At 47.8% G+C, this 13,185-nt stretch overlaps 1 protein-coding gene across 8 annotated transcripts in view; it reads left to right on the top strand.

The window, feature by feature from the left end:
• The window catches only part of PRRC2B (proline rich coiled-coil 2B), a 63,389-nt gene that overhangs the window by 18,335 nt on the left and 31,869 nt on the right, over positions 1-13,185 (top strand). For 7 of the 8 annotated variants that reach the window (XM_035015593.1, XM_035015592.1, XM_035015586.1 and 4 more), the window contains exons 9-12: positions 3,436-3,526; positions 6,432-6,624; positions 10,504-10,819; positions 12,487-12,668. In XM_035015593.1, the coding sequence (XP_034871484.1) occupies positions 3,436-3,526; positions 6,432-6,624; positions 10,504-10,819; positions 12,487-12,668 (782 nt within the window). The remainder of the gene's footprint in view (positions 1-3,435; positions 3,527-6,431; positions 6,625-10,503; positions 10,820-12,486; positions 12,669-13,185) is intronic. The other variant, XM_035015589.1, reaches the window with a different exon arrangement.

Raw genomic sequence — 13,185 nt, 5'->3', positions numbered from 1 at the left:
CAGGCTCACTTGAATCCAGAAGGATATCTAGTGGTTCTATACCATTTGTTGTTAGGACTTCCCTCTCCCTATTGAATTTTACTTCGGCACCTTTGCCAAAAATCAATTGACCAGATAAGTATGGGTCTATTTCTGGACCCTGTTTGTTTCCTTGATGTGTTTATTCATCCTTATGCCAATACCACACTGTAGCTTTATAGTGAGTCTTAAATTCAGGCCGTGTAAGTTTTCCAGCCTTGTTTCTTTTCAAGATTGACTATTTTTTCAATATTATTCAACTATAAGATCTTTTCATTCCCATATAAATTTAGAATCAGCCTGTCAGTATTTACAAAAAGCTCACAGGCATTTTGGTCAGGACTGTGTTGAATGTATTTCTAGATAAATGATACCTTAATTTTGAATCTTCCACCCGGGAACTTGGTACATCTGACTTTTCTCAGCTGTGTTTCACAGTTTTCAGTGTGGAGGTCTCCAACATCTTTTGTTAAGTTTATTCCTAAGTAGTTTATGTTTTTTGACGCTGTTGTAAATGGTGTTGATTTTTAAAATGTAATCATTTTTTTGTTTGGTGTTACATAAACCATTGATTTTTGTGTATGGACCTGTACCAGGCACTTCGTTGAATTACACTGATTAGTTTTACTAGTTTTTGTTGATTGCTTAGAATTTTCTACATAAACCATCATGTTGCTTATAAATAGGGAGAGTTTTGTGTCTTCTTTTCAGATTATATGCCTTTTTTATTTCTTTTTCTTGCCTAAATGCAGTGTGGTACTTCCAGTACAGTGCTGTGTTGAAGTTCTTTGTTCCTGATCTTGGGGAGAAAGTGTCTAGTGTTTCACCGTTAAATCTGATGTCAGCTATAGGATTTTGGGTGTTTTTTTATCAGATCAAGGGGTTTCCTTCTATTTCTAGTTTGCTGAGTGTTTTGTTTTCTAAGTCATGAATGGGTATTGAATTTTGTTTAATAACTTTCCCTGTGTCTGTGATCAAAAGATTTTTCCCCTTTATTTTGGTAATCTGGAGGACTGCATTGATTGATTGGTTGATACTTATTTGTTTGTTTATTTATTTTTAATGCTAAACCAACCTTGCATTCCTAGAATAAGCTCCACCTTGTTGTATGCCTAGATTCAGTGTGTTGATATTTTATTAAGGTTCTTGGTGTCTATGTCCATGGCAGATATTGGTCTCTGATTTTCTTTTCTTTTAATATCTTTGTTGGGTTTTGGTATTGGGTTATGCTGGGCTCATAAGAGGAGTTGGAAAATGTTCCTTCTTTGCTTTTTGAGTTTCTATAAGTTTGGTATTATTTCTCTCCTAAATGCTTGATAAAATTCATCAGTGAAATAATTTGACCCTGGAGTTTTCTTTGTGGTGACATTCTTGATAATAAATTTAATTTCTTTGATTAGTTAGAGGGCTACTCAGATTTCCTTTGTTGTTTTTGTCAGTATTTAAAAAGTCGTGTTTTTCAAGGGATTTGTTCATTTCTTTTGAGTTGAATTTATTGGTATAAAGTTGTTGATCGCATTCCTTTTCCTTTTGGTGTCTGCAGGATCTGTAGTGATAGCCCTTCTTTCATTCCCAGTAATTGGGTAATTTGTATTTTTTCTCTTTTTCTTATTCACTTCTGCTAAGGAGTTATTCTTTTTAATCTTTATTTCTTAAGAAAAGGCAGTTTGGGGCTTTAATTTTCTCCATTGTTGGATTGTTATCTGTTCATTTTAATTATTAGGGCTTTCTGGATTTCTAATTTAACTCCATTGTAGTCCAAGAGCATACACTGTATGATTCTGGTTCTTTTCTTTTTTTTTAATTTTTTTTTTTAAAAGATTTTATTTATTTATTTGAGAGAGAGAGAGTGAGAGACAGAGAGCATGAGAGGGAGGAGGGTCAGAGGGAGAAGCAGACTCCCCGCCGAGCAGGGAGCCCGATGCGGGACTCGATCCCGGGACTCCAGGATCATGACCTGAGCCGAAGGCAGTCGCTTAACCAACTGAGCCACCCAGGCGCCCGATTCTGGTTCTTTTCAACTCACTGAGACTTATTTTATGACTAGGACATAGTCTGTCTTGGTGACTATTCAAGTGTATTTGAAAAGAATGTGTATTCTACAGTTGTTGAGCATCTGTAAATATCAGTTTAGTCACTATCAAGGTGGTTGATAGTATCCTTCAGATCTTACATATTTATATTTTTGTCTAATTCTCTTACTGAAAATGAGGTGTGGAGTTCTCCACTGTGACTGTGGATTTATCTGTTTCTCCCTTTAATTCTATCAGGTTTCTGCTTCATTGGTTTCTAAGCTGTTATTAGGCATATGCACATTTATAATTTTTATGACCGACATATTGATCCTTTGTATTGTTTTCAGATGTCCTTTATCACTAGAAATGTTTCTTGTCTTGGTGGGGGGGGTCTTTTGTCCCATGTTAGATCATTGCTCTGGTGTTAATGTTTTCATGTTGTGTCTTTTTTCTTTAATTCTTTTCCTTTCAGCCCATTTGTGTTTGTATTTAAACTGATGATCTAGACAGCGTATAGTTGCACTTGCCTTTTCATCAAATTTGCTTTGTAATTGTATTGGACTTTTGTTTTCTTTTTAAAAAGATACAGTTCATAAAACAAATTTCACATACCATTAAATCCATCCTTTTAAAGTCCACAGTTCAGTGGGTTTTAGTACATTCACATGTTTGTGCAGCCATTTCCACTGTCCAGTTCCAGAACATTTCCATCACCCACAAAAGAAGCACACTGTACCATTAGCAGCCACTCCCAGTGACCCCCCACCCCCACATGCATCCTCTGGCAACCACTATTTACTTTCCGTCTCTGTGGTTTTGCCTCTTCGGGACACTTCATGTAAACGGAAGCACAGTATAGCGTGTGGCCTTTTCTCTCTGGCTTCTCTCACTGAGCATGTTTTCAGGATTCATCTTGTTGAGGTGTGTGTCCATATTCATTTTTATGGCCAAAATACTCTTTCCCTATATGGCTCTCCCACATTTTGTGTGCCGACTTGTCAGCTGATGGGCACGTTCTGCCCCCTGAGCCCCTCACGCTGGGTAGCTCACAGATCCCACTGGCCAAGCCTCTGTGTTGCCAGGTTGGACTCCCGTCTCGTTTTGCCTGCTTTTTTGTTCACTCTTCCGTACCTTCTAATATGTTTGTAAAATATTTTGTCCAGATTTAAGAACCGTTATCTGTGGAAGGGTTAATCTGGCCGGGTTGCTCTGTTGTCGCCCGAAGCCAGAGCCATCCCTCACCTGATCTGCGGTGTTTGTCATGGTGGCGGTTGGCCAGGTTGCCCTTCCTCCTCCATTGGGCCGACAGCAGCCCTTGACTGGAGGAAGTCCCCAGGGTGGCGCTCTTAGCACTGCTCAGACTTGGCTTCTCTCGGTCTCCCTGGCCCTCCTCCTGTTGTAGGCCTTCATGAGGAAGTGGACTACTCCGAGAAACTGAAGTTCAGTGATGATGAAGAGGAGGAAGAAGTTGGGAAGGATGGCAGGCCGAAGTGGTAAGGATCCCCCATCCCTGCTCAGAGCGCCGCTCCCTGGGGCTTGACCAAAGCGGGTGCACGCGCATCACTGCTTGGCCGTGCAGCCGTGTGCTGGTCACTGTGCCAAGTGCATTTCCTGGTCATGGGCAGCCTCACGCGGGCAGATGTGGTTTCCCTTCTGCGGATGGGACAGCGTGTGGGACCGGAGCCAGGGTGCGCATCCCGGCACGGTTGGCTGGTGGGCTGGCTGAGTCCTGGTGGTTTTAACTGCGTGCCAGTGTTTCCCGAGTGTTGTTTGCACCTCCTGCTCCGCAGATTACGTGTGGGTCTGGTGCCCAGCAGGGTTTCTCTGGCCAGGCACAGCTGGGAAACCACCGGGGTTCAACTTAACTCCTTTACTTCACGGTTGCCCAGAGCCTAGGACATGCGTGCTGAAGCGTGTCGGGGATCTTTGGAGAGGTGGGAGAAGCGCTGAGTGGGGTATGCCAGATTTCCTGAACTTACTTGACCATTTCATCCTTTTTCTGTCTTTTTTGGACTCATATTACCTATAATGCCCTTTGGAAAAAAACTCCATTGTAGTTTGGTCCCTCTAGTTTTTGTCATAATGCCAGTAGATTGATTGGCTAGTACTTTTTATTTTTATTTATTTTTAAAGTAAACGCCACCCCTAATGTGGGGCTCGAACTCCTGACCCTGAGATCAAGAGTCGCACGCTCTACTGACTGAGCCAGCCAGGCTCCCCTGGCTAGTACTTTTTTTTTAAGATTTTTTAAATTTATTTGAGAGAGAAGAGAGAGAGAAGGAGAGAGAACACAAGCAGGAGAAGGGTAGAGGGAGAAGGCGAAGCAGGCTCCTGGCTGAGCAGGGAGCCTGACTTGGGCCTCAATCCCATGATCCCTGGGATCATGACCTGAGCTGAAGGCAGACGCTTAACCAACTGAGCCACCCAGGTGCCCCTGGCTAGTACTTTTTATTTATTTATTTATTTTTATTTATTTATTTATTTTTAAAGATTTTATTTATTTATTCATGAGAGACAGAAAGAGAGAGAGAGAGAGAGAGAGGCAGAGGGAGAAGCAGGCTCCCAAGGAGCAGGGAGCCCGATGCGGGACTCGATCCCAGGACGCTGGGATCATGACCTGAGCCGAAGGCAGACGCTTAACGACTGAGCCACCCAGGCGCCCTGGCTAGTACTTTTTAAATAGTACTTATGGCTGCTTTAATTTGCTTTTCAATTTAATTTAATTTTATTTTTGAATACCAGCAAATATGAATGCTTTCGTTTGTGTGGGATTGCCTATTTCCTTTGTATATTTATTTATTAGACTTATTATATCACCTTTAAAATGGGATTAGTGTTTTATATCATTTAAATATTAATGCTTTGATGTTTTTCCTTTTGTCAGTTTTATTGTCAATAACTGAATGTTTACATAGTCAAGCGTGCAAGTCTTTTTCTTTGTTATTCCATGTTATTTACTTCAAAGTCCTTCTAGAGGGGGTGGGTAGTGACCTTCAGCTACTTTTTCTCTGGTACACGAACAGTGAACTAATTGAGGCTTCTCTGGTTTATTTTACTGCTGTTTGATTTTAACTGAAGCTTTGAATGCACTTGGGAAATATCTATGGGTCAGTTCTTGGAACACTCAGCCCAGAAGGAATTGTGAGCAAGAATTTAAATCAAAGGCAAAGACATACAGTTTTACAGACTTATGGAGCAATAGGACACTCTGTTCCTCGTCTCTTTCAGTTGACGTGAATGGAATATTCAACTGAAAGGGTTAAGCATGGGTTTGGACCCAGCTTCGCTGCTGGCTTTGACCAAGGGCATCTCAGATTGAGAGTCCCCAAGCCATCCCCTCCCTGAACCTGCTCTTTTCTCCGTGTTCTCCGAGTTAGTTGTGAGTCTCCTCCTCCAAGCTCCCGGGTCTTCCTTAAATCATCTTTGTTTCCCCATCCCTGATGGGTTCCCGACACTTCCCTGGACTCCATCCCTTCCTGTTCATTGTCTCTGGGCCCCTGGGACCACATCCTTTCTTTTCTGGACCATTCAGAGGTTAGCTGGCTCACATCCTTCCTCCACACTGTGCCTTAGTCGTCTTTCCTGGTGCGTCAGGAGCCTTGCGTGGTCTTGGCGCCTCTCAAAGTGAGGGCCTCATCTTCCCTTTGCCCTCCCTGCACCTGTGTGCATGGACACACGCAGACACACACATAGGAGCCACTCCTGACCCCCTGCTTTTCTCTGAACTCCTTGATGTGTGCTGGGCGCTTCTTTTGCACAAAAGCAGTGCTTGGTAAATGCACATATTTTTTTTACCCTGGTGCCTTTGTTTCCCTGCAGCACATAAAGGTGAGCACTGTCCAGATCTCCATTCCCTTCCAGCCTCCGTTTGGAACCCCTCTTCTCCTTCTCCGTGCTGCATCTGCTTGGCTTCCTCCTCTTGCTCTCTGTATTATGCATCATTCAGTGAGTCGTCTTTTGCTATTTTGAGAATTGATTGAGCACCTCCTTTATGCAAAACACAGGGAAGGAGCCATAGTCTAAGGAGAAGGGACCTTCATCTGGGATCCTAGGTTCAAATCTGTTCGCTCTTCCTGGGAAGACAGCTCCCCAAGTTCTCTGAAACTCTGTTACCAACCCTTTAAAATGGGGGAGAAAGGACTTATTTTCCCGTAAACCAAGTAATGGATGTGAAATGTCCCACCTGGAGTTTTGTGTGTAAGAGTGACGTGGTAAATGTTGGTGCTGGATTTTGGTGTTCTGGGCGTGTCCTCTCACCCACGGCGGGCTAGGTCTGTTCCAGGGAAGGACATTGGTGTATGGACAGCTGGCTTGGGGATTCCTGAGGCCCTCTGACGGGTAAGACCAAACCATGCTGGGGCTGATGGGAAAACTCACGCTCACTGCGGTCTGTCCCAGGAGCAGTTGGGACCCCAGACGGCAGCGACAGTTGTCGATGAGCTCCGCGGACAGTGCCGATGTCAAGCGTTCCCAAGAGGAAGGAAAGGACTGGGGCGAAGCAGTGGGTGTGACCCGTGTCGTCCGGAAAGTGCCAGAACCTCAGCCACTTTCCAGGAAACTTCACAGCTGGGCGTCTGGCCCTGACTACCAGGTACCGTGGTCCCTGGAGGGGTTCTGTGCCTGTGACTAGCTTGGGGAAGACGCACGCATGCGCACACACCTGTTCTTCTCAAATTCGTTCTCACCAGAGCGCCAAGACCGCAGCTCAGCAGTCGTCTGGTCGTCTGGCCTATGCGTTTGTACTTCACTGAGTTCCGTGGTTAGGTTTCCGAAAAGTCCTGGGTGGACATTTCTCTCTTTTGATTTTTCGTTAAAAAAAATTTCTTTTAAAATTTTGAAACAGTCACAAACTTACCAAAAAGTTGGAAGCACAACACAAAGAATATTTTTCTCTGAACCATTTGTAGAGTAAGTTGCCAGCCTGGTCAGGCCCTGTCACTGCAGAAAACTTTGGTATTAATTTTCTGCCTCGTAGGTAACTGCAGTCAAAACCAGGAAGTTAGTGCTGACACCTCACTGCCACCTGATCCTCAGCCCCATCCACCTCCTGCCTGGAGTTGGTTCCGTCCAATCACAGGCTGCCTGCAGACAGTAGCCGCTCAGCCTTCCTTCACTCTCGTGACTTTGACTCTTGTGGGGATTGCAAGCCATTTATTATTTTTTTTAATTTTTTTTTTTTAAAGATTTTATTTATTTATTTGAGAGAGAGAATGAGAGCGAGAGAGAGCATGAGAGGGAGGAGGGTCAGAGGGAGAAGCAGACTCCCTGCCGAGCAGGGAGCCCGATGTGGGACTCGATCTAGGGACTCCAGGATCATGACCCGAGCCGAAGGCAGTCGCTTAACCAACTGAGCCACCCAGGCGCCCTGCAAGCCATTTATTTTGTGGAATTCACCTCCAGTTGGGTTTGTCTGGTGTTTCCTCATGATTAGGTCCAAGGTTTGCATTTTTGGCTAGACTGTCTCAGAAATGACACTGACTCCTCTCCCCGCATCCCACCATGCGACAGAGAGCCTGCTCTGTGCACGCTCTGGCAGCTTTCACTCTGATCTCTCGACTAAGGTTTTAATGTCCCCCGAATTTCACACTGTGGAGTTTCTCTCTTCCACATTTGTAATAAAAAATATGTGGGGAGATACTTTGAAGCTATGACTATCCTGTTTCTCATTAAACTTCTAGTTTACTTATTTACATAGTGAGTTATAATCTCTTCCTCTCGTTGTTTTGAAGCTCCGAGTGTTTTTGATTTGGCAGTCAGGAGCCTCTTCAGGCTGGCGTCGGTCCTTCTGTGTCCCATCCATTATTGAGCAGTTTCCTTGTTTTCTGGTAGGACAAGCTTTTCTTTTCTTTCTTTTTTTTCTTTCAATTTTTTTTTTTTTCCAAGTAAGCTCTACACCCAACGTGGGGCGTGAACTCACGACCTGAGATCAAGAGTCACATGGTCAGTCTACCATCTGAGCCAGCCAGGCGCCCCAGGACGAGCTTTTCCAAGGTCATTTTGTCCTTACCTTGCCTTGGTCTGGAATCAGCCCTTATGATACTTAGAAACCAATATGTGGGTATCGGGAGTGCTCACTCCTCCTGGGCCTGCTCGGTGGGCTGGGTGAGGAAAGGTGTGTATGTATATACAGATACACATAGATACATGTTTGTGTCTTTATTATTTCCATATCTGTGTGGAGAGCCATGACTTCACAGTGGTATCTCTGGTTCCACACAATCCAACTTGGGTCTTTCCCCCCGTGTATCTGTGGCTCCTCTCTCCAACAGTGAGACATCTGTTCCCATTGTCCCTGGTATTCACACTCACTTGATCCATCCCCCCGTGTGTGACCAGTCTCCCGTTTCTGCCCCCCACGCTCTCTCCCTTGCACAGATGCCCTGCTTGCTCCCTCAGCTGTCAATGCCCCGTCCTCCCTGCCCCACGTGGATGCCCTGAATCTCCCTGCTGGGCCGCCTCTCCTTGTGATGTGCCTCCTCACCCAGCTGGGTTGGCTCTAACTCCCACACCAGCCACACCTCTACACGGACCCCCTCCTCGCCCTGCCTGGGCTCTGACCACCTGCTCTTAGCCACCATGACTGCCCGGCGCCAGATGCCTGCCTTGTGCCACACTTCGGGACTTGGGGACTGATTGTCCAGGAGGCGCAGAGTTAGTTCAGGGAAAGGTATTAATTCAAATACGTTTAGCAAAACAACAACCACAGTAACAAAATTGCCATTTTTAATGCACTTTGCCATTTAAGGGGCTCTGGTTCTACATCATATAAAATAAAAATGCCTCTATTTTCAGTCTTTTGTATTGAGTACCTACTGTGTGCCAGGCCCTGTGTTAGGCATAGGGGACACAAAGGGGAAACAAAATTGACAGAGCTGTTCTTGGAAATTACCCTGCAGTTAATCCAAATTCCATTCCTGTATTGGGGTTACTCAGTATTCCAGGAAGGTTTCACTTTGATCTGCTCATAAACAACAATGTGAGTTAACTGAGTCAACAGAGAAAAAAATCTCTATAATTTTATGCATTCAGATTTCTGAAAAGTTCAAACGCTTTCCAGAGCACGGGGTCTATGAAATGGCAGCTAATGTTAAGGCACTCCCAGCCATCTTACTGGAGTTACACACGTGCCCTTTGATTCTGCTCTTTCATTTCTGGGAGCCCCGAGGGGTGAGGTAAATGATGATGTAGGCCCGGGGGGTGTCACTGTGCACGGCATTCCAGAGCACGGGCAGGCCTGGTCCCAGGCAACGTGAAAGGAAAGTGCGTACCTCGGCCCCAGTCTCATCATCTGAAAGTGCTTTTAAATGCTTCCAAGTTCGAAGTTTCTAATCTTTGTCATTATTGTCTCTGGATCACAAGAAGTTAACTTGCAGGAGAAAAGTCCTTGACTGCAATAAATGTGTCACATGGCTCTTTTGTCAAGGGCTCATGAGCACACCAGAAAAGGCAGAGATCTTGTTTTTGATGTTTGAGGACTGGGGACCCTTGTGTGCATCTGTCACTAGCATCCGGCATGGGAAGCTCTGTGTTGTTTTTTTTTTTTTTTTTAAGATTTTATTTGTTTGACAGAGAGACACAGCAAGAGAGGGAACACAAGCAGGGGGAGTGGGAGAGGGAGAAGCAGGCTTCCTGCTGAGCAGGGAGCCCGATGTGGGACTCGATCCCAGGACTCTGGGATCATGACCTGAGCCGAAGGCAGACGCTTAATGACTGAGCCACCCAGGCGCCCTGGGAAGCTCTGTTTTTTGATGGTCATTCCTCATGGGAGTTTTGGTGACTGGTGCTCAGTTACACTTGCCCATCATCTGTGCTGTGTTCTGTCTGCAGCTCCGCTCCCTGCAGATCGGGGAGCAATCTTCCCAGGGTTGAGAGGGCGTCCCACTGGTTGCCCGGTAACTGGGAACCAGTGAGAGACTCAGAAGTGGATGAAGTGGCCCAAAGAGATGTCTTTATATGAAGAGTCACTTTGAAACCATATGTCTGATTGTGAATTTTAGTTTCTTGCGCCCCTTTACACCCAGAGGTTTCTGTATTTTCACGGGAGAAAGAGGAGAGCCGTTTTGCGACTCAAATGATGAATGTGTGGGTCTCTGCTCCTGTCCGCTAGCCGTGGAGGCCCTAATCTTGTGTATGCATTAGCCATGGTGAGAGCATCCAGGCACTGTTTCCTGTGTCGGTAACGGTGCAGAGCACCTTGCACGTCCTTCATTGCACATCTCCTGTCCCTAGGGCCTCCTTTATCCCCAGCTTGCACAGGGGGAGCTAAGGTAGAGAACGTTGGCACTTGCCCAGACCTCCCTGCAGATTAGTAAAGGGCCAAGCAGGATTGAAACCCAGGTCCACTCGGCACGTGACTGCTGCCTCTTAAAGGTGTTCAGGGGTCTCGGGAAGGAGAACTGATCTCATGGTGGGGTGGACCGTGCCCCAGGCATGGGGCCCATTGTTTCATCCGACTTTATTCTCTGGGCAGAAATCCTCGCTGGGCAGCATGTTCCGGCAGCAGTCTATGGAGGAGAAAGAGGACAAGCCACCCCCACGGCAGAAGTTTGTGCAGTCAGAGATGTCCGAGGCCGTGGAGCGAGCCCGAAAGCGCCGGGAGGAGGAGGAGCGCCGAGCCCGGGAAGAGAGGCTGGCTGCCTGTGCTGCCAAGCTCAAGCAGCTGGACCAGAAGTGCAAGCAGGCTCAGAAGGCGGGAGAGGCCCAGAAGCAGGCAGAGAAGGAAGTGCCCCGATCTCCAGGCACCGAGAAGCTGCCCCCACAGGAGAATGGCCCTGCTGTGCGCAAGGGTAAGCGCTGGGCCCTGGTCCCGTGACGCGGACACCCTGGGCTGTTGCCAGTACTCTGCGGCTCCCTGGCTTCCTAGTGCAACCTGCGGCCGCAGCAAGGGGACGCGGGGAAGCACTGGCTGTTGAGTTCTGGCCTGGGGTCACCTCCTGTTGCAGCTACACACTTCGCTCCCTGGAGCTTGTTTCCTCATTGTTAAAACGGGATGGAAGTAGCCTGTACCTGCCCACACGCTGAGGGGCCACGGGAAAGAAAGTACAGAAAGCACTTGGCGAAGAGCATGCGTGTTACCAACTTTGTCCTCATTGTCCTCATCACTGTTCTCGTTCCTGCCACTGCCCACCCGAATATGCGGGTGCTGGAGGGCTTTAATTCAAGCACAGGGTCCTTGTGGTTCATTTAAGAAGATCCCAAAAAACGTACCTTTGTGACATTGAGCGAGCCTGCCTGCTCGTTCGAGCGCATTCTTCCTGGCATTAATTCTGCGAGGAACAGATTGCGGGGCGGAAAGGGGACTTGGAGCACTTTGAAGAGAGTACGACCCGCTTTGTTCTTTGTGATGTACTTTTTTTTTTTTTTTTAAGGTTTTATTAGTTGAGAGAGAGCGCAGAAGCAGGGCAGAGGGGCAGAGGGAGAGGGAGAAGCAGGCTCTAAACTTCAGCAGGGAGCCCGATGCGGGACTCGATCCCAGGACCCCGGGATCATGACCCTAGCCGAAGGCAGAGGCTTAACCATCTGAGCCACCCAGGTGCCCCGATATTCTTAAATCAACTAAAAACAACTCTTTTTAGGAGAGAAGGGGCTGATGGTAGGTGCTCAGGTGGGTCTTATTCCTGATCTGCTAGTCCTCAGCCCCTTCTGTCCAGGGAATTCTGAGAAACTGCCGACTGTTCTGTCCATTTCCTTGCCTGGAAGTCTGGGTGCAGCGTGTGCCCAGCCTCAGTACTCACTGAGCTGGAGAGTCCAGGAAGCAGGTGGTTTGGTGTGAGCATGGGTCAGTTGAGACGGGTCCTCGGGGGCAGGTCTGGGGGCTGCGTGTGCACCTGCCCTGCGCTTCTGCGGCGTTCCCCTGGGAAGCACCGCCAGGTCCCTGAGGTTTTGCATTGGGGTTTGATTGTCCCCTGCAGTAGAATTAAGAGTGCAGATGTTAATTATAGGTCAGTAAAGCTAGGGACCAAAAAAAAAAAAAAGAATGGAAAGCTAGGACCGGGGCAAGAAAGAAGGAAACTGTTCTCTTCCCTTTGTCGATGAGGAAGCGGGCGAGGAGAGGCGCGGTGACTCGCACAGCCTTTGGATGTGTTGACTCCTGCTGCTCGGATGATGGATGTGGGCTGTCGCCGAGCTGGTGGCTGTTCTCCGGTTTGCTGGAGTCCTTCTCAGTAAAACCTCTCTTGCCTGGAACCGAATCCCAGCCTCACCACGGACTCTGACCTCTGGCAGGTCACCTGCCCTCTCGACCCTTAGCTTTCTCGCCCCCAAAGGGATGGCGTCACAGGGGTCTGTGAGCACACGCATGCGGGGCAGTTAGCGCAGTGCCAGGACTCGGGGCTGTGAGGAGGCCGGCAGTGGGGTGTCCGTGCCAACAAGAAAGAGCACTTGCTGTCAGTGTTTGGCCGACCCAGCTTTTGTGAGCTCACTGCAGCCGTTTTTCTGGTTATTTGTCCTCTAGGCTCTCCCGAGTTCTCTGCCCAGGGAGCCCCCAACACGTTTTCGGAAGAAGCCCCCTCGGCTCCTCCAGCTGTGGTCCAGAGCAGCAGTGAGGAGGGGGCCAGGGAGGCTGGGTCCCCTGCACAGGAGTTCAGCAAGTACCAGAAGTCACTTCCTCCCAGGTTCCAGCGCCAGCAGCAGCAGGTAAACAGATCGGACTGCTCACTGGATGTCCCCTCCCCCTTCGATGAAAGCATCCGACAGAAATCTGCCCTCCCGTATCCCTGTCACTGGCAGGGATGTCAGGAGCTGCACCTGAAAACTTACAGCCCTAGAAGACCAGCCCTGGCCAGTTTGCGTTTTTCCGAGTGATTTCTCCCGTAAATGAATAAAACTGCTGTTGGTAGCGTATTGGCCGTGTTGTCTGGTGTCGGTAAGGAAGTGTTGGTGCTGTGTGCATTCACCCAGTGCAGTTCCACTGAACACTGGTGTTTTCATTCAGAGCAGTCTGCTGTGGCCTCTCCCGAGACCAGCGTTGTCCACCCTGGGACCCTCCCAGCGAGGGAGGAGGCCCAGGAGGGCTTGGAAAGCTGCCGGAGAGGTGTGCTAGCTTTGGGCTAAGGATGTAGGTTTGTGGGTGTTGAACTGATTCTGATCCTGATTGTGCAGCTTGTCTAGTCGGGTGTGGCCTTGGATGGGCCAGGAGGAATGGATTCCTGCC

The sequence above is a fragment of the Mirounga leonina genome, unplaced genomic scaffold (genome assembly GCF_011800145.1).
Source record: "Mirounga leonina isolate KUSES-001 unplaced genomic scaffold, KU_Mleo_1.0 Mir_170, whole genome shotgun sequence".
NCBI lineage: Eukaryota > Metazoa > Chordata > Mammalia > Carnivora > Phocidae > Mirounga > Mirounga leonina.
This window is presented reverse-complemented; position numbering and strand designations above follow the sequence as displayed.